The sequence below is a fragment of the Pristis pectinata genome, chromosome 5 (genome assembly GCF_009764475.1).
Source record: "Pristis pectinata isolate sPriPec2 chromosome 5, sPriPec2.1.pri, whole genome shotgun sequence".
NCBI lineage: Eukaryota > Metazoa > Chordata > Chondrichthyes > Rhinopristiformes > Pristidae > Pristis > Pristis pectinata.
The window spans coordinates 85427691-85449032 of NC_067409.1; the positions used below are offsets into that span (position 1 = coordinate 85427691).

General features: G+C 41.9%; 1 protein-coding gene across 1 annotated transcript in view; it reads right to left on the reverse strand.

Moving 5' to 3' along the window:
* Positions 1–9703: 9703 nt before the first annotated feature.
* Positions 9704–21342, reverse strand: part of ropn1l (rhophilin associated tail protein 1-like) — a 55869-nt gene continuing 44230 nt past the window's right edge. The window contains exon 6 of the mRNA XM_052016666.1: positions 9704–9799. Coding sequence (XP_051872626.1) covers positions 9712–9799 — 88 coding nt within the window. The 3' untranslated portion in view covers positions 9704–9711. The remainder of the gene's footprint in view (positions 9800–21342) is intronic.

The following is a 21342-nucleotide window of genomic DNA, read 5'->3' on the forward strand; positions in this document are numbered from 1 at the left end:
GTTTGGATGACGGAATGGTGCTTTCGAAAGAGCAGTTGCGGACAGATTTTGCATTTTAAAAAGTCAGTCGGTGGTGAAGTGCCTGCCCTCGACCTCAATCTGCCATTGACAAGCTTTCCAGAGGCTGCATCCAACAGATGGGTAATCGGATGCCCAGAAATCGCTTTCCGTTTATGTGTACATGACGAATTTTATCGGGGCGGCGAGAATTCTGTTTATCGTTTGTTCGGGGAATTGAAATTGCTTTACTTTCGTGTTTGCAGAGGAACTTTCGTTTACATCCTGTGGTTGTAATAAGGTCGCAGCTTTTGGGAAGTAACTTCTAATGGGTTCTGAGTTTGGATATTACGCAATCTGATTTATTGTTCTTTTTCTTTTCCTGCGTGACTGTCTGCAGACAATCCAAAAACACCCCTGGGGTTGCTGGAATAAATTCAACGTTGAACATTTTGTGTAATGCGGGAATAAAGCGAGCTCAATTCGACACACGTAGTATTAAATCCAATTGTGGCCCTATCTTTAGCCGCTTCTTTCAGCAAATCGCAGCCATTGTGTGTACTGAACTCAAAACCTGCACTATGCAAGAGTGTATTAATATTCTGGGTTAAGTGAAGATAAACCATTGTTTAAGACCGCTGACTAGTCTTTATTCCTTCAGATAGCGCGAGTGTGAGTCAGAACCTTCACAATGAGGGACACGAGCTCTATGATTACCTCCTCTTTTGAAAACAATTATCCAATTTAGTCATAAACGTTGCACAGTGATAATCAGTTATTTCCAAAGTGGTTAAGAATTTTACAGAGTCCAGAGAATCCCACTTTTTCAAAACTTGTATATGCTTCCAAATCAAGATAACACAAATGCAGAGCGGACTATCTATGTGTGAAGCAGTCAGAATTACAATCATGACGAACCCTATATCCTTTTTTGAGGATGGATGTGCATTAAATATATGACGACAAGCTTGGAGCTGTGGTACTGTGACAGTCAAGTATCCACTATTTATTACGTGTCCTGCATTCACTCGTCTTCTCAATTGTTACGGCAGTGGCAAACTTTACACAGAAGGGCCACTCTGCAATGATATAACCTTTCATTAACAGTTTTAAAGGAAGTGATGAAGATGATTTATGGAGGTAGGTAGTGTATTTTGTCTACACGGACTTTAGTAAAGCATTTGACAAGGGCGTTCATGGAATGCTGGTCCAGAAGATTAAGTCGCATGGGATCCAATAGTGAGTTGGTAAATTGGATACAAAATTGGTTTGTTAAAGAAGAAAGAAGGTAGTGGTGGAGAGGTGTTTTTCTGACTGGAGGTCTGTGGCCAGTGGTGTTGCACAGGGATCTGTGCTGGGACCTCTCGTTCCTAATTTATATGTAAATGATTTGGATGAAAATGTAGGTGGTCTGATTGGTAAACTCGCAGACAATACAAAAATGGGTGGAGTTGGTGAGGAAGTGTGGTGAAAGTAAGGAAGGTGGTCAAAGGATACAGCAGGATATGGATCAATTGGAAAATTGGTCAGAAAAATGGCAGATAGAGCTTAATCCGGACAAGTGTGAGGTGATGAACTTCAGAAGGTCAAATGCAAGGGGAAAGTATACAGCAAATGGCAGGACTCCAGGAGCATTGATGTACAGAGGAATCTTGGAGTGCAAGTCCATAGCTTCCTGAAAGTGGCAACACAAATGGATAGGGTGGTAAAGAAGGTATACAACATGCTTGCCATCAGTAGTTGGGGCATTGAGTATAAAAGTTGGAAAGTCATGTTGCAGCTGTATAAAACTTTAGTTAGGCCACATTTGGAGTATTGTGTGCAGTTCTGGTCGCCACACTAGTGAAAGGATGTGGTGGCTTTGGAGAGGGTGTAGAAGATGTTCACCAGGATGTTGCCTGGATTGGAATGTAATAGCTATCAGGAGAGGTTGGGCAAACTTGGATTGTCTTCTCTGGATGGGGGGGGGGGGAGGTGGGTGGGAGGGAGGACTTAGAAAATATAAAATTATGAGAGGCAAAGATAGTTTTTTTCCCCAGGGTGGATATGTCAAATACTGGAGAGCATAGCTTTAAGGTAAGAGAGGGAAACTTTAAAGGAGATGTGCAAGGGAAGTGTAGGTGCCTGGAACGTGTTGCCAGGGAGGGTGGTAGAAGCAGATATGAGAGCAATGTTTTAAGAGGCAGACACACAAACAGGCAGAAAATAGTCATACGGATCGTGTGCAGGCAGATGGGATTAGTTAGATTGGCATCATGGTTGGTGCAGACATGGTGGGCCAAAAGGTCTGTTCCTGTGCTATACTGTTCAAAGTTCTAATCATTTACACAAATTTTGTTGCTCCAGATTGGATAGACTCATTGGAAAGACTTCACCCATTACATACTGTATCTGCTCAAAAGCTTATGGAACCTACTGGGCATGAATATTTTAAGAAGTAAATCTAGGCCCTGAAATTTAATTACCCAAAAGGGTGTTAAGGCAATGGGATGTTGGGGTGTTAGATCAAAAACTTCAGGTGGAAGCTGCTTGTTGCATTTGGCCATACCCTTTAAATTCAGGCAAGGCTGGCAATGGGACAAGCTACAAAATGAGGCCCACTAGCCCTACCTGAGTAGCATTTGAAATGCTGTACACATAACACACAAGATCCTGAACCTGTAGAAATCACCTTTTTATGTTATTTTTGAAAGCTTAAAATCCTCCTAAACATTATAAGACTGAATGTTCAAGAGTTCCCTTGACAAAAGAGAGGGAGGGGAAGTTACTATGGAAAATGACTTGCATTTGACTTCTCTGATACTTGCCCTTGCAGTGCCCTAGAAGAATCCTGTGCTATCAGAGCATTAATGCCATTTGTTACCTTCAGGAAGATGGGAAGAACCGTCCTCATCTGTTATGTTTTGTGCAATTAGAATGCAGCAGATGGCACAGTTTGACAGATGACACTGCAGAGAGGTGAAGACAGGTCCCTTCTGACGTACTCAGGTAGAAGTACCACCGTGTATAAAAATTCCTTCTTAGGTACTGATGGAAGCAAACATTCTGAAGCTTGTTACAGCAGAGATTTAATGGGATAGAGTTATTTAAAGTTATGAAGGGATGGTATGGAGTATTTCCAGTGATGGGGGGATGGGTAGGGTTGAAGAAGTCTAGAACAATGGGACAAATTCAGGATGAAGTATGGGAGAAATATTTCTTTACATTGGAGATTGATGGGAATGTTTTATTAGCCTTAATCAAAGTCAGAAAGTCATATAGCAGAGAAACAGGCCATTATCCATCAAGAATCCATCTATACTAATTCCATTTAGCAGCATTTGGTCTATAGTCTTTTATGCCTTGGCGATTCAAGTGCTCGTTCAGTTGCTTCTTAAATGTTGAGACCTGCTTCCACCATCCAATCAGACAGTGTTTTCCAGATTTCAACTACCCTCCCACTGAAAAAAAAATCAGATTCTCTCTAACCTCTTATCCCATACTCTAAACATATGCCACTGTTATTGGTAAAATCTCAGATGGCAACAAGGAGGCGTACAGGAGTGAGATAGATCAGCTGGTTGAGTGGTGTTGCAACAACAACCTTGCACTCAACCTCAGCAAGACCAAGGAATTGATTGCGGACTTCAGGAAGGCGAAGTTGGGAGAACACACACCAGTCCTCATTGCAGGGTCAGTGGTGGAAAGGGTGAGCAGCTTTAAGATCCTGACTGTCAACATCTCCGTGGATTTGTCCTGGGTCCAACACATTGATGCAATCACGAAGAAGGCATGCCAGCGGCTCTATTTCATTAGGAGTTTGAGGAGATTTGGTATCTCACCAAAGACTCTTGCAAATTTCTATAGATATACAGTGGACAGCATTGTGACTGGTTGCATCACAGCCTGGTATGGAAGCTCCAATGCACAGGATCGCAAGAGGCTGCATAGGGTTGTAGACTCGGCCAGCTCCATTATGGGCACAACCCTCCCCCCCCATCAAGGATATCTATCTTCAAGAGGCAGTGCCTCAAGGCTGCGGCATCCATCATTAAGGACCCTCACCTTTCGGGACATGCCCCCTTCTCATTAGTACTGTCAGAGAGGAGGTACAGGAGCCTGAAGACCCACACTCAATGATTCAGGAGCAGCTCCTTCCCTTCCATCATCAGATTTCTGAACAGTACATGAACCCATGAAAATTATCTCATTGTTCCTTTGTTTTTTGTGCTATTTATTTATTTTGTAATTTATAGTTTTTTTTTTATTTCTTTGCACTGTACTGCTTCCACAAAACAATTGATTTCATGTCATGTAAGACAGTGATAATAAACCTGATTCTGATTCAGCCTCTGCCATCTAGTTTTAGGCACCTCTGCTCTGGGGAAAATTTTCCTAATAACTACTGTATTTATGTCCCTTATAATTTTGTATACCTCTCTCATGTCCCCCTTCCCCACAACCTCCTCTGCTCCAAGAGAAACAAACCCCATCTATTCAGTCTCTCCTCGTGATTGAACACTCCATGCCATGCAACATCCTGGTGAATGGAGATTCAAGAGACTGCAGATGCTGGAATCTGGAACAAAAAACATACCAACTTTCCTTTGTGTTCTGTCAACCCCTCACACTTTTGTCTGTAATTTAAAACATTTTAAATCTCCAACATTTCCCTGTTCTGATGGAAGGTTCTTGATCTGAAAGCATTGGGGCAGATCATTCGTTGCCCCAAAGTTGATTTCCTCCTGCCCCTGGGACAGTCTGTTTGTACCAGTGTGGCCCTGGCATGATTTTCCCCCAGGAGCTCAGCCACCAGCACCTAGGCATAGTTCAGCATAACACATGAGAGGAACAAAGTGCACAGCACCGGGGTTTGTAGCTGAAGTCTTCGGTAGATCCAACACTGTGGGTGACAGAGGGACTCAGGAGTATGGACCGATCCTGACTGGTTTGGCCCCTGCTTGGCTGGAACTGATCATTCAACCTTCCTTGTGAGCCAGTCCCACGTAACTCGAGCTGATTCTTGGAAATGCCATCTGTGCCATTCCTGCACACTCCCTACTTGTCTGCCATTCAGATACAACATGGCGGTCTGTTTTGTCATCTGGCAGGTGGGGAGGGAGTTGGTTGCAGTAATGATGTCCCCAGTAGAGCTCTCTTTAAGTAGGAATCCTCGACATTTACAATGGGGACGGGGTGGAGAGTGTTGCAGAGTGATTCTGTGTTTAGGTTGGGTCATGGATTAGGAAACTGCCTGTAATTTTGGTGGATGAGAAGTTGTAGTCCCTCTTTGAATACACAAAGGTGAAGTTCCTAAAATGTTGGTTACATTTCAGCTCCATGCTTCTGAACTCTGGGCATCCAGTGGACCTTCTTGTTGGTCTGCTCCTGGCTCTGGAAAGCTGACTGTTCTCATCCAGAGAATGGACTGCATAGGCAGATCATCCAGATTGCCTACCCCTTTTCAATGATGCGTTTGAGACTGGGTGTCCCTGGAGAGGGAGCGCACACTGTCCACTGGTTTTACATGTGACCTTTTACTATTGGTGGTCATGGCAAGGTCTAGAGTTCATCCTGGATACAGATGACAGCAATTTAATTTTTTCATTGTTGGTTTTTTAATATCTATTTGAAAACAAAACACAAGCTCAAAATGGGGACTTAGCAAAAAAAAAAGGCAGCAGGTTGTACTCATGGAACCACTTGGACAGCTGGTGAGGCCCCAAACCCCCAAGGCTCAAGGGCTCTTAAAATTGTCAGTATGGTTGCTCCTTTGAATCTGGGTGTCTTTGACATTCACAATCAGTAAAGCTTGAAACGCATAAAAATATTGTTTAAAAACATTAAGATTCTTCACATTTAAAAATCAATTAAAGTTATTAAAACTAACTTAAATAATAAAAACACAACTACTGAGCATTCTCCCAGGAGGTGATATCTGCCATTGACTTGAATGGAACTGCCTTGCTTGTGCAACACCTAACCTGCCACAGGCTCAGTGACAGATTGTGCAGCCCTTGGAGTCCACAGGAGCAGCTAGGAGTACAGATGGGCCGGAAATGCAAACACCAATTTAGAGCAACGACTGCACTGGTAATTGGCACTCCATGGGGATTTATGGATAAGATCTGGCATTAGTATTGAGGCAGAATTTTGGCCACGTTAACTCTGTTCCTTTCTCCACAGATGCTGCCTGACCTGCATTTTTTGCTTTATTTCAAACTTCCAACATCTGCAGTATTTTGCTCCAGAGTCCCTAGTTGAGAAAGTTCCCAACTTTGAATCATGGCAAAGGCCAGTTATAACTGACTGACAGCTGAGAGGAAGCTTAAAGAGGATCAAGAGCTTATACACGGTCACAGAACAACAAGTGACACGCAGAAAATGCAATGTAGTTGGAAGAGAGCATTAATTTACTCTGCAGTTCAGTAAATGTTATTCTGAAATTCTTTGGACGACTATCTGGCAAAATATAATTCACTTTCCTTTTGAAGTTATATCTCTGAATTGTTCAGTGATGTGTGTGGGCCAAAATAAATTAATTTATCGAAACATCGAAGTAAAGCTATTGTGGTAACACTATTGCACAGATATTAAGTCAGACCATAACAGTACATAGTAGAGAGAAACTGCAAATTTAAGTACAACAGCACAGAATTTACAGCATAGATACAGATCTTTCATTTCAACTGGTCCACAATAGTGTTTATGTTCCACATGAACCTCCGCACACCTTATTTCATTCAGCATTTAATTCCTGAGTCAGAAATAAGTGACTAAGACTTTGAGACAGAAAATCCCAATGGAGAAAAATCAAGAGTGGACTGCATAACAAGCATCAAAAAAGATTAGATTACCAAGTCTCCTGGTAGATCAGATCAGAGAAGAAAAACATATAGTAGCCTTTGTGTGAAACAAAGATTCACTAGACTGGTTCCTGGGATGATGGGTTTGCCAAATGAGGAGAAATTGAGTATATAGGTCTGTATTCTCTAATATTTAGAGGAAGGAAGTGATCTCATTAAAACTTATAACATTCTTACAGGGTTCAATAGGCTGGATACAGGGAAGATGTTTCCCCAGGCTCAGGAGTTGCAAACCAGGAACCAGAATCTCATAATAAGGGGACATAGGACTGAGATGAGGAGAAATTTCTTCAGAGGATGATGAATCTTTGGAATTCTCCACAGCAAGCAACTATAGAGGATCAGTCATTGAGTTCATTCAAAACAGAGTTCAACAGATATCTGGATATCGAGGGATGCATGAAAATAGCACTGAGGTAGATCAGCCATGATCTTGATGAATTGCGGAAACTTGAAGGACCAGAAAGCCTACTCTGCTCCTAATTCTTATGTTTTTATGATTAATCCTACCTCAGTGAGCCAGACAGGTTTGCCTCAGAACTTACCACAAACCAATTTATGGTGCCATTTGATTCCACCTTTTTCCAGTCTCTTAGGAACTCAGCAGGTCATGCAGCATCTATGAAGGGAAATGTCCTGATGAAGGGTCTCAACCCGAAATGTCAACTGTTTATTTCCCTCCATAGATGCTGCCTGACCTGCTGAGTTCCTCCAGCATAGAGACAAAGAGTCATACAGCATGGAAGAAGGCCCTTTGGCCCAACTCGTCCACGTCGACTGTGTTGCCCAATGAGCTAGTCCCATCTGCCCGCATTTGGCCCATAGCCCTCTAAACCACTCCTACCCATGTCCTTATCTACATGGCTTTTAAATGTTGCTAACGTGCCCGCCTCAACCACTATTTCTGGCAGCTCATTCCAAATACGCACCACCTTTTGTGTGAAGAAGCTGCCCCTGATGTTCCTTTTGAATCTCTCATCTCTGATCTTAAACCTATGCCCTCTTGTTTTTAGCACCCCCTCCCTGGGGAAAAGAGTATTATGTGCTTTCACCCTGTCCATGCCTCTCATGATCTTATATACCTCTATTAGGTCACCCCTCAAACTCCTGCATTCCAGGGAATAAAGTCCTTGTTGTGCACATTGCTCCAGATTCCAGCATCTTCAGAATCTCTTGTGCCTTTGTCCAGTCTCTTGCTTCCATTCCCTCTGCCAGACATGATGTATCTTCACTCAAGTCATTGCACAATGTAATACCAATGTTAAGGTTACATTATCGTAATGTGATGTATTCTGTTGTATGTCATAGCTGGTGAATCATATTTAGAACAAAATGTGCAGGCAGTTTATGACTAGGTTTTACTCATACTATGCAGAAATATTAAAACCTCCTTACATAGAGACACAACATGCATATTTATTATGCATTGCACTTAGTATTTGGCAGCTTGATTTTTTTGTAAAATGAGTCAGCCAGTAATAATTAGCTTGAATAGTACTTTATTTAATGCTTAATAGTACAATGAATTTAGTTGAGACTAGGAAGCAATTATTGCAAAGCCAGAGGAAGTAATAATTATATAATGACATCATCAAGGCAGCATAATTCCAGGATACAATTACCCTGCCTATTGATTGAACACAAATCCAAGGCATTCCTGAACTTCCACAAACCTGCTAGGTTGTCATGTCCCTGGAAGTTATCTGCAACTCATTAGGCATGGATAGTTGTGTGGTCTCTGGTGTCTGAGAAAATTTACCAAACATCTGTTGCTGCTGGGGAAGGTCCTGGTTCCCATTAGTAACAAGTACTACAGAATGGAAACTTTCAAATTGGATAGTGCAAAATGATTGTCCTTACACAGACTATACAAGCAGTGCAGCCACTACATTTAACTGGACAAATCAGCTTTCTTCATTCACGGGTCAAAGAAATAAACAAAAACATTTGAGATTAAATGGCCTCAGTATGTAGGTGAAAAAAATGTAACCTCTCCCACAAAAAATATAACTTTTTCAAATGTGTGAGTTGAAGAAAGATTTTTTTGAAACTTGAAATCTATTAAAAATTCTAATCAAACTCTATTTTATAAAAGGCACAATATATATATATGCCCATAGTGGTGTTCAGGTAACTCTTCTCATGCTCATTTAAAAGATATATGACCTAAGGAGACTGAAGTAAATGTTTTAATTAGTACACTTAATTTCATTACATCTAAAAATCAATTTACAAAGTTGAAGATTTCAACGAAAGCTGGCAGTCATGAGGTCAAAGGATAGATTAACATGGAATTTACAACAGAATTATAAACCATTCAGCCTAACTGGACCATGCACAAGACTTCTTCCCTCCTAATTCAGTTAACCTTGTCATTATAAACTTCTATTATTTCTCTCATGTGTATATATAGTTCTGTTCAAAGGTTTCCTCACCACTTACTCCAACTATTTCATCTGCTAACAAGTTTCAACCTCTAACTACTTTCTCAGCAAAGAAATCCCTTTAAATTTTATTTTTTTTCCATTTTCTAGTGTCTATCTTACAATTATGATCATTTGTTTTGAATTCCCTCACATGGAGGGAATATCAAATATGTTCATTTTTATGTTGCTTTAAAGGGTCGTCAGAATTTCCTAAAGTGCTTTTCAACAAATGCATTGCTTTTAATCATAATATAAAACAAGTAGATCTTACGTAATAGCAGAAAAAGGAAACCTTTGGAAAGGTTGAACTTTATTAAGCATTATAAAATCACAGTAAATGAAGATTCTAGAAAAGACATTGCTTGTTCTCTGTGGTACATTATACTTTTCGGTTCAACAGTTTTAAACATGACCTTGAAGAAACAAACAGGTTATGTGCTTAATTAAGAAGGTGTTTCATTTTCTTTTCGATCTTTAGCTTTCTGGAAGTGTTTGAAGTTTCTGGGTTGTATCAATCCACCTTGTTTTTCTCTAAAATAAAGTTACAAAAAGTAGGTTGTTATAAAAAAATGCTCTGAACTCTCCCATGTAATCTAAAAACCCATCTTCAACTGTTTCATCTGCAATACCGTTTTCCAGATTTCTTGCACTTACCATTAGATATTTATTTTCATACAAAATACCAACTTAAAGATATTCTAAACATATCTTTTATAATAAAGAAGAGAAATGATTTTTTTTCTGTATTTTGCTATTACTAACACACTTTCTCAGATTTGTTCTGTTTCCTTCTAATAGCACAAAATAAAGCACTACAAACTCAAGGCATCCATAGTAATTAATGTAATGCAGAGAAGAATGGAAACCTGATCCTCCCCATCGGGATGACCAGTTTAATCGAGATGTAGCTCAGGTACTTACCTGAAGCTCACCTGGATGAGTGCACCAGCGCCAAGTCTTTCCACCTTATTTATTATTTATTCATAAGATTTGGTCATCGCTGGCAATGCCGGCATTTTTGGTCCATCCCTAAATGCTCTGAACTAAGGAGGCAATTTACAAGTCAACAACATTGTCTGGAGTCACATGCAGGCCAGACCATGTAGGGATGGCAGATTTCCATCCTTGTAGGACATAAATGAACTTGATGGGTTTTTACGACAATCTGGTAGTTTCATGGTTGCTGTTACTGAGACAGATTAACTTAACAACTGAAGTGCAAGTTTTCCAGGCACCATGGGCCTCTAACTTGGATCTCTGGGTCAATAGCCCAGTACTCTGATTGCTAATCTAGTAACTTAAGCACCAAGCTGCTGCACAAATACATCTTCAATTTATTCCTCCCATAGCTGTAGGATAACTTTCCCTAACTGCCATAATAAGGCCTCTTTTTCAGGTAAACAATGCAGCAAATTACTTGGTAATGCTCTCTGGCTGAAAGACTTCAGCAGTTGCCTGGGTCTTCTCGTATCTATGCTTTGCTTCTTTCCTAGATAGCAAGGGTATCAGTAACTTCATTTCTGTGAAGTTATCCAATTCTCATCTTGGAGTGCACCTGCACAGATGATTGCTTTAAATAAAAGCATTACAATAGCTATTTAGGATGCAGCAAAATGTGGTGTTCTTAATCATCATAAACAATAAGTGAAATTCCTTTGGGTTCATGTAGGCTATGGCATTGTGACCAACACTTTCTATGGCCACACTGGTGTATCATTGAATTTGCCAGTGTAACAAAACTGAGCTGTTATGAAACAGCAAAAAAAATTACATTACTGGAGCATTAAGATAGTAGAACACGCCAAAGTGCTTCACCAAAACATTATCAAAATTAATTGACAACAAGCCATATAACAATGTTTTAGGAGAGGTGATCAAAACTTTGGTGAAAGGGTAGACAAAAGAGGAAAGGTTGACAGGCTTAAGAAGGGAATTCCAGAGCTTATGGCTCAGTTTGCAGATGACAAAACTGACAATGGTAGAATGATGAAAGTGGGAATGCTTTACTGGAGGGGTACAGAGATTTTGGAAAACTACAAGGATAGAAGAGGTCTAAAGACTATAAGAGTGCTGGAATATTTGAAAACACAAATCAAAATTTTTAAATCAGGGCAGTGTCTAACTGGGAGCCAAAGTATCATAGTACACTTAAGGGTTAAAAGGGAATGGGACTTAAGTGGGAAAGTGTTATTTACTACAATCTGTTGTGAGATACATAAGTGGGCAGCAAATTCTTTGATATATTGATAACTCAAGGAGAAAGCAGAAGCATAGCAGTTGAAAATGATGAGGACTAATGTTGATACAGTTCTCGTGGTGACTATTATCCTGGCAATTTCCAATAATGGATGGCACAATCCTGCAAATGCTTTATCACCCAGTTAGACTGTGCTACTTGATCACAGTCAGAGAGATGCAGCAAAGCTTGCAAATGTAATATTTTTTTGCATCTTTCCAAAATCTGCCTCCCAATCTGCTCCTCAGTATCCCTACTGCTACTGGGGGGCCTATAGAATACTCCCAGTAGAGTAACTGCTCCTTTCTTGTTCCTAACTTCCACCCACATTGACTCTAGAGAGGATCGTTCTACATTATCCACCCTTTCTGCAGCTGTAATAGTGTCCCTGACCAGTGTCGCCACCCCTCCTCCTCTTCTCCCCCCTCCCTATCCCTTTTAAAACACTGAAAACCAGGAATATTCAATATCCATTACTGCCCTGATGTCAGCCATGTCTCTGTAATAGCCACAATATCATCGTCCCATGTACTTATCCAAGCTCTCAGTTCATCTCCCTTATTCCTGATGCTTCTTGCGTTTAAGTAAATGCACTTTAGCTCATCCACCTTACTACTTTTATAGCCTGTACTCTGCTTCTCCTTCCTCAAGGCTTCTCTACCTATTAGATCTGACTTTTCCCCATCCCCTTCTTCCTCTGACCTACTCCTCTGGTTCCCATCCCCTTCACAAACTAGTTTAAACCCTCCCGAACCACCCTAGCAAACCTGGCTGCAAGGATATTGGCCCCCCTCAGGTTCGGGTGTAACCCGTCCTCTCTGTACAGGTCCCACCTTCCCCAGAAGAGATCCCAATAATCCAAAAATCTAAAACCTTCCCTCCTGCACCAACTTCTCAGCCACGCATTTATTTGCCATCTCCTCCTATTCCTACCTTCACTACCGCGTTGCACTGGCAGCAATCCCGAGATCGCTACCCTTGAGGTCCTGTTCTTCGGCCTTCTGCCTAGCTCCCTAAATTCACTTTTCAGGACCTCATCCCTCTTCCTACCTATGTCGTTGGTACCAACATGAACCATGACTTCTGGCTGTTCTCCTTCCCACTCAAGAATCCTGTGGACCCGATCAGTGACATCCCAGACCCTGGCACCTGGGAGGCAACATACCATCCGGGGTTCATGCTCACTGCCACAGAACCTCCTATCTGTTTCCCTGACTATTGAGTCCCTTATCACTACTGCCTTCCTCTTCTCCTCTCTTCCCTTCTGAGCAGCAGGACCGGTCCCAGTGCCAGAGACCTGGCTACTGCTGCTTGATCCCTGCAAGTCATCCCGCTCAACAGCCTCCAAAGCAGAAAACCTGTTATTGAGGGGAACAGCCTCCAGGGTCCTCTGCACTATTTGTCTGTTCGTTTTCCTTTTCCTTTTCTCTCCCCTGACAGTCACCCTTCTATTGTGGGAGACTTCAACTTCCCAAATATTGATTGCACCTGCTTAGTGCCAAAGATTTAGATGGGGCGTAGTTTGTTAAGTGTGTCCAGGATGGATTCCTGTCACAGTATGATGACAGGCCGATGAGAAGGAATGCCATATTAGATCCAGTTGTAGGTAATTAACGGGGTCAGGCAACCGATCTATCGGTGGGTGAGCATTTGGGGGACAGCAACCACTGCTCCATAACCTTTGGCATTGTCATGGACAGGGATAGGAGCAAAGAGGACGGGAAGATATTTAATTGGGGAAAGGCGAATTATGAGGCTATAAGGCGAGAACTTGAGAGTGTAAATTTGGGATGACATTTTTGAAGGGAAATGTACTATGGAGATGTGTTCGATGTTCAGGGATCTCTTGCAGGATGTTAGGGATAAATTTGTTCCGGTGAGGCAGAGAAGGAATGGCAGGGTGAAGGAACCATGGGTGACAAGGGAGGTGGAACAACTAGTTAGGAAGAAGAAGGCAGCATACATAAGTTGTAAGCAGCAAGGATCAGATAGGGCTTGTGAGGAATACAGAGTAGCAAGGAAGGAACTTAAGAAGGGGCTGAGGAGAGCAAAAAGGGGACATGAAAAGGCTTTGGCGAGTAGGGTTAAGGAGAATCCCAAGGCTTTTTTTTCGTACGTGAAGAGCAGAAGGATGGCTAGAGTAAAGGTAGGTCTGATTAAAGACAAAGGTGGGAAGATATGCCTGGAAGCTGTGGAAGTGGGTGAGGTTCTCAATGAATACTTCTCTTCAGTGTTCACCAAGGAGAGGGGTCTTGATGACGCTGAGGACAGTGTTGGTAAGGGTAATGTTCTAGAGTATGTAGATATAGGATGTGTTGGAGCTTTTAGAAAATATTAGGATAGATAATTCCCCGGGGCCTGACAGAATATTCCCCAGGCTACTTTGTGAGGCGAGGGAGGAAATTGCAGAACCGTTGGCTAGGATCTTTGAGTCCTCGTTGGCAATGGGAATGGTATCAGAGGATTGGAGGGTGGCGAATGTTGTCCCCTTGTTCAAAAAAGGTAGTAGGGATAGTCCATGGAATTACAGACCAGTGAGCCTTACGTCTGTGGTGGGTAAGCTGTTAGAAAGGATTCTAAGAGATAGGATCTATGAGCATTTAGAGAATCATGGACTGATTAGGGACAGCCAGCATGGCTTTGTGAAGGGAAGATCTTGCCTCACAAGCCTGATAGGGTTCTTTGAGGAGGTGACCAGGAAGATTGATGAGGGTAGTGCAGTAGATGTGGTCTACATGGAGTTTAGTAAGGCGCTTAACAAGGTTCCGCATGGTAGGCTTCTTCAGAAGGTCAGAGGCCAGGGGATCTGGGGAAGCTTAGCCATGTGGATTCAGAATTGGCTTGCCTGTAGAAATCAGAGGGTTGTGGTGGAGGGAGTGCATTCGGATTGGAGGGCTGTGACTAGTGGTGTCCCACAGGGATCAGTTCTGGGACCTCTACTTTTTGTGATATTTATGAATGACTTAGATGAGGGGTTGGAAGGGTGGGTTAGCAAATTTGCAGATGACACAAAGGTCAGTAGTGTAGTGGATAGTGTGGAAGGCTGTTGAAGCTTACAGAGGGATATTGATAGGATGCAGAGCTGGGCTGACAAGTGGCAGATGGAGTTCAATCCAGAGAAGTGTGAGGGCTACACTTTGGAAGGAGAAACTCCAAGGTGGAGTACAAGGTAAATGGCAGGATTCTGGGCAGTGTGGAGGAGCAGAGGGATCTGGGGGTTCATATCCACAGATCACTGAAAGTCGCCTCACAGGTGGATAGGGCAGTTAAGAAAGCTTATGGGATGTTAGCTTTCATAAGTCGTGGGATCGAATTTAAGAGCCGTTAAGTAATGTTGCAGCTTTACAAAACTCTGGTTAGACCACACTTAGAGTACTCTGTCCAGTTCTGGTCGACTCATTATAGGAAGGATGTGGAGGTGTTGGAAAGGGTGCAGAGGAGATTTACCAGGATGCTGCCTGGATTAGAGAGTATGGATTATGAGGAGAGACTAAAGGAGCTAGGGCTTTACTCATTGGAGAGGAGGAGGATGAGGGGAGATGTGATAGAGGTATACAAAATATTAAGAGGAATAGATAGAGTGGACAGCCAGCGCCTCTTTCCCAGGGCACCAATGTTCAATACAAGAGGGCATGGCTTTAAGGTAATGGGTGGGAAGTTCGAGATGTCAGAGGGAGGTTTTTCACCCAGAGAGAGGTTGGTGCATGGAATGCGCTGCCTGGGGTGGTGGTGGAGGCTGATACGTTGGTCAAGTTCAAGAGATTGTTAGATAAGCATATGGAGGAATTTAAGATAGAGGGATATGTGGGAGGAAGGGGTTAGATAGTCTTAGGTGTGGTTTGAAGGTCGGCACAACATGGTGGGCCAAAGGGCCTGTATTGTGCTATGGTTCTATAGTAATTGGTGGCAGAAAGGAAAGCACAGCAATTGGGCATTGGTGGCAGTGTGCTTGCCAACAATTGCTTCATTTTACAAGGTCAATTATGATCACCCCTTCCTTTCAATTTCCCTCTGCATAACAAAAGTCACAACAATTCAACAGTATTTCATTAGCTCTCAATGGTTTTTACCTTACAGATGCTACATCAATACATGTCCTTTCTTGTTTTCCCATTGCAAAAGTGCTCCTCCTGGATCCTCCAGGGGAGGGAAGGGGTGGAGTTGGGAGACAGAGGCAGGTGGATGATGGATGGAGGCAGAGAGGGAAAAAAAGGAATGAGGTGCAGGGAAGGGAAGGTGAAGGTGGAGATAGCCGCTGGAGGGTGATAAGCAGGAACTCAAAGGCTACCAGTGCTAGAATCTGTTAAGTAGGGGAAGTGATAATGGGAACTATTAGGGTAGAGGTGAATGGCAGATGGGATCAGAACCAGATAAGGGAGGAGGGGGGAAGCAGATGGGGAAACTGTGTGTATAGGAGGGGAAGTGGGGTGGGGATGGGAACGGGGACAGAAATGGGAGGACTGTAGCAGGATTGAAAGGACAGAGAGCAGAGGGGGAAAGGGGGAGAGCTCTGCAGTTTTCTACATTTGGCACAGGAAAAATATCAATGAATGAGGAAAGGTCCAAGTGAAAGAAGCAAGGATCCTTCCTCAATTTTAGGCTTTGTGTGATTAGAACAGGCCCCCTTTTTATGGCTGATATCTTCGCTTCCATCACAGCTCAAACAGAAGTTGTCCGATGCCTGGGTACCGTAGTGAAAGCTGGATCACGCAGCCTCAGTTTGCTAACATGAAGGCACAAACTGCTGCCGTCATGGCTGTGAACATTATTCTTCTTAGCAGCTTGTGGGATAGTGCAGCAATCTGCAAATTACTAGGATAGCTGAGGTGCTGGCCAGTTCTTTTGCTGTTGCAAATCAGCCAGCCAGAGAGTTCTTCATGCTAGGAAAGTGCAATCCAAAGCTGGGCCTTCCAGACAAACTGAAAATTAGCAGCCTTCACCAGCCAAGCTGCAAGATGTAAGAATCTCTTTTCCTGGTCTGTTTAGGTCATTGAACCACCACTCATTCGGCACTGAATCCAGAACCAAGAGACAATTTTTCTGTGGCTGAGTTCTATAGCAACTTCCAGTCATGGTTTCCCTTCATACTGCAGACTTTTTCCTCCCATCGTCAGGGAAAAACAAATTCCCATGACCTGCACAACCTCGAGCATCCCTCTTGTGAGGCATAATTATTGCAAGAGTCTGCTTTGGAACATCTGGACTCCATCTTTTTCATCTGTTTCGACAATCCAAATGTCATGGCAGCCAAGTATCTTTAACTAGTGGAGATGAAATGAACCTATCACACCCAATCAATTTAACTAGCTGAGAAACCTAGAAATAATATTCATAAAGTCCTAGAGTTGTACAGCACAGAAATGGGCCCTTCGGCCCACCACGTCCATGCTGACTTTTTGCCCATTTATTCCAATTTCATTCACCTGCATTAGGTCTGTATCCTCTATACCTTGCCTATTCAAGTGCTTGTCTAAATGTCTCTTAAACATTGTGATCATATCTGGTCCGATCCGGAAACAAGTTTCAGATATCAATCACTCTCTGTGCAAAGAAATTTCCACTTAAATACCTTTTAAAACTTCTTCCTTTCACCTTAAACCCATGCCATCGTGTTTTTGATATCCCTAACGTGGGAAAAAGATTGTAACTATCTACCCTATCTATGCCATTTATAATTTTATGTACATCAATCTCATCATTCCTCAACCTCCATGTCACCAGGTAAAACAAGCGTAGCCTATCCAAACTCTACCCATAACAAAAGCACATGAATATGCAGAGAATGGAGGGACACGTGTAGGCAGAAGGGATTAGTGTAATTAGGGATCATTAGCTTAATTAGTTGGGCACAAAATCATGGGCCGAAGGGCCCATTCCTGTGTTGTAACGTTCTATGTTCTATAAAGTCACCCAATCCTGGCAACTTCCTGGAGAACTTCCTCTGCACTCTCTCCAGCACAAGTGCATCCTGTCTATGGTATTGTGTGCAGTTCTGGTCACAATACTCGAAGTGCGACCTAACCAGCATTTTGTACATTGCAAGATAACATCCCAACTTTTATATTCTATGCCCCACCTATTAAGGCAAGCCATGTTAATGCAGTGACTGGGTTAAAAAAAGCCACTGATATATATGCTGCAGAAAGTTCTGAGTTCCCCCTGAAATACCAAACATCCTTCTCCTGTCCCCAAAACATCAAGGAAAGTTAGCTCCATTTGGAAAGACAGTTAATGTGCTTATTCATAAAAGCAAAAAACATAATGCTGTAAAAAAATAAACCCAGCTGGGCAGACAGAAACCGTGTAGAGAGAAACTGCATTAATGGTTCAGTTCAATGACTTTCGGGTAAAAAGTCATGAACATGAAACATTAACTGTGCTTCTAAAGCTGTTGTCTAATATGCTAGGATACCTGGAACTGATGTTGAATACAGTATACAATTTGGAGGAAAAAGCACAAAACAAAAGAGACCTCTCTGTGATCTCTATAGATATAGATTTATTGATTAAAATTACTTAAAACAATCAATAGTAGATGAAAGCTAACTCTCATAATCAATTCTCTTTACAAACTCTCTTTGCTGATTGAAATTACTTAACGTGAGTACATCTGAAATGGAAAACTGGTCAACTGTGGGGGTTGGGGGGGACAATGACTATTACTAAGCACTGTAATGCACTTTGTGGCATAGTCACATGAAAATGTGGTTGGATTAATGGAGAACTATAAATAGCAACTGTTGGCTTAAGTGTAATTGTCTGATTCTGAATCAGTCCTTTAATAAATTTAACATACTGAAGGACAGAATTAACAGTTGAGAAAATTATTTACTATATAAAGGACTGTTCTAATTTGTGAAGGAAGAATTTTCAAACAGCAGCAGTTTATATTGAGCAGTCATATTTATAATAACTGAACTAACTGTTTAAAGATCAACCACTTTAGGCATGGAAGATTTAGAAGGCAACTTTACAGGGGGAAACAGTAAGCATGAAAGTGAAGTTGAATCTCCCATCTAATTCATTCATTGAGTGCGGTTAAAATCAGAAGTTTGGACAGTTGATTGAGTTGCACCAATCATACTGGCACTGTGTGACCAATTGCGATTTCAAACTGTGGTAGCAACATTATAGTGGCCTTACGCAGCTTGCAACATGGAATCACGCAGTTCACTCACCCATGCCTGCCAGACACATGAAGAGTGTGCAGAAATGACTTCAACCTTTATGGAACATTGATTTGACACACATTCTGACAAATTGTCCTGAAGAGATGAAAGATTTCTTTTTGCCAAATTATGAATGTTTTAGTAATGGCCTGCAGCACAGGCAGGAACAGGAGGAGAGGGCACAAAGTTAAGGCATGGAGAAGGACAGTTGCCAGGAAAGTCTATTGCTCAACATCTTTCAAGAAACAACACCCCTATCTCAACATGATTATGAATAAGGGTTTTTGAAGGTTAGCATTCTCAAACTAAATGATAACTAAGATTTGTCAGCTATTGTAAGCAGTGGTCCAGCCACTGCAGTGATAAATGGTGCAATAATCAAGAACTTAGCCTCTGAATTATTTCAGGCACCAGTGATTTACAGAATTTGTGTCCTAATGGGGCTCTCTGGTGAGGTAGAGAATTATTTCCTTTTTAATTGGAGAGAAACAAAAGTGCAAGTACAGGATTTAACCAGAAACCAGGCTTCCCAATGGATGAGGAAGCAACAGATTGAATCATGTGGTGTTAAGGGTTCCACATGTGAATCTTCAGTTATTCTTCAATAGGAAAGGGCATCACACTGTACACAGAGAAATAAAACTGTGACCAATTGCTAAAAGATTATGGTAACACAATGCATCCGAGAAGTTTGCACAACAAATTCATTCTGAAGCAGTTAGCTTTGCCCTATGTATCTCAGCAATGTTCTCTTTTGGAATAAGGTCTATCCCCCAACTCCATGACACCCCACTTCTGTGCAAGCTCCTGCAAGTACTGGAAGGTGAAATTTCACTAGCAACTATAGGGCCATTAGACATGGTGGAGAAACCACTGGGATTTCAAGGTATGAGTGGTCAGCAGAAGGCCTTTATTGTATTTCAAACAGAATCTTTCAGATTCTTCTATAATCTGGTTATAATGGGTACACCTTCAAGCATACTGAAGGATGTTCCCTACTTGCTTCAATGAATATAGCTCCAAGCAGAATGAAAAATTTTGACCATTCTGGTCAAAGCTGACCAGATAATTGTCACCTCCTCCTACCACCTTCAAATGTACTGATCTCTACATCAAAGCAATAAGGTGGGTACCCAGACTGGCCCTTACTAAAGGAAGAAAAAGTCTTGACACCCACTACTTAAAAGGTCCACGGTAGCAATTACTTGGGTATTGGTATATTATTGTCACATGTACCGAGATACAGTGAAAAGCCTTTGTTTGCGTGCCTTCCAGACAGATCATGCTATACATATGTATATTGAAGTAGTAAAAGGAAAAATAGAATGCAGAATATAGTACTGCAGTTACAGAGAAAGTGGAGTGAAGAGAGACAAGTAAAGTGCAAGGACCACAACGAGGTAGATTGGGATATCAGAGTTCAAGAGTTCATCCTTTAGTATATGTGAGGTCCATTCAGGAATCTGATAACAGTGGGATGGAAGCTGTCCTCAAATCTGGTGGTATCCATCTGCAAGGTGGTTTCCAAGTCACATGACACTCCAGGCTGGAGTTATGCAGTGGTATTCCTATGTTCTTAATGGATAAAATTTCAGAGTGGACCACCTAACAATAATGTGAGTATTCCTTCACTTCAAGCACACCTCACCATCCTTCAGTGATCTCGTAAGGTGACTACCCATAACAAGGAAACTGACTCACTAATACAGTTTATAGATTACTATTCATCTACTGTTGTCCCTTTAATTATAAAGCAAGAAACAAAGCAGCAACAATTTTACACATCAAATTAATGACAACGCCGTACAACCTTTGACCAATTATTCCCCAGAAGCCCTTATTGACCATTTTCAGTGCGTCTTCAGCTGCTCCATTACTTTCACGTCAAGCTGATGGATGGGTGCATCCTTTTAGTGCAGGAGGCTGCAGCTACCCGTGAAGGACAACCTTGAGCAGTCCTAGGGCTAATGCCCTAGTTTTGGACTATACTATCTTGGCATGAGCTGCAGTAGTTAACAGGTAACAGTGGGGACATTGTTACACTTGCAGTGATGGGATTATCATATGCTGAGAGAGGACAGCTACTTCTTTTTCTGTAGAGCTGCTGTTACTCCTCCAGTGAGGGGCCTCTGAGATCCTAATAATTTGCTGGAGCACTGATTTTTGGAATGCCATGATACTCTCAAAGCTCCTTTGAACACTGGAACCCAGATGCTGGGTGGCTTCTGCCTGTGCTATAATGGAAGCTGGGATCTCAGCCATCAGACTCTTATCATGGTTGGGACAACAAGAGCTGATTTAAAGTTGCTTACTACTTCATGCTGGAAAGGATGGACTCGAGACTTTGCATAAAACATGGAGACACAATGGCCACTTAGCCAATAAAGAGTGGAATCCCTGCAACCAGTTTGTTGTTGCTGACAATGATCGTTGTCAACTTTTTAATTGTTTGCAAATCATTTAAGCAAAATTCTATCTCCATGTAATCTAAACTATGAAAGTCCACCAGAAATTATCAACATTACGTCAATAACGTTTTCCAAATGAACTAAATGATGCAAAGGATATCAGCCAAGACGACATCTCATAACAGCCATGGTGCTGAAGACTTGTAGGTGAGAATTAGCTGTGCTTCTAGGTGAGCTATTTGAGTACACCAACAACACTGA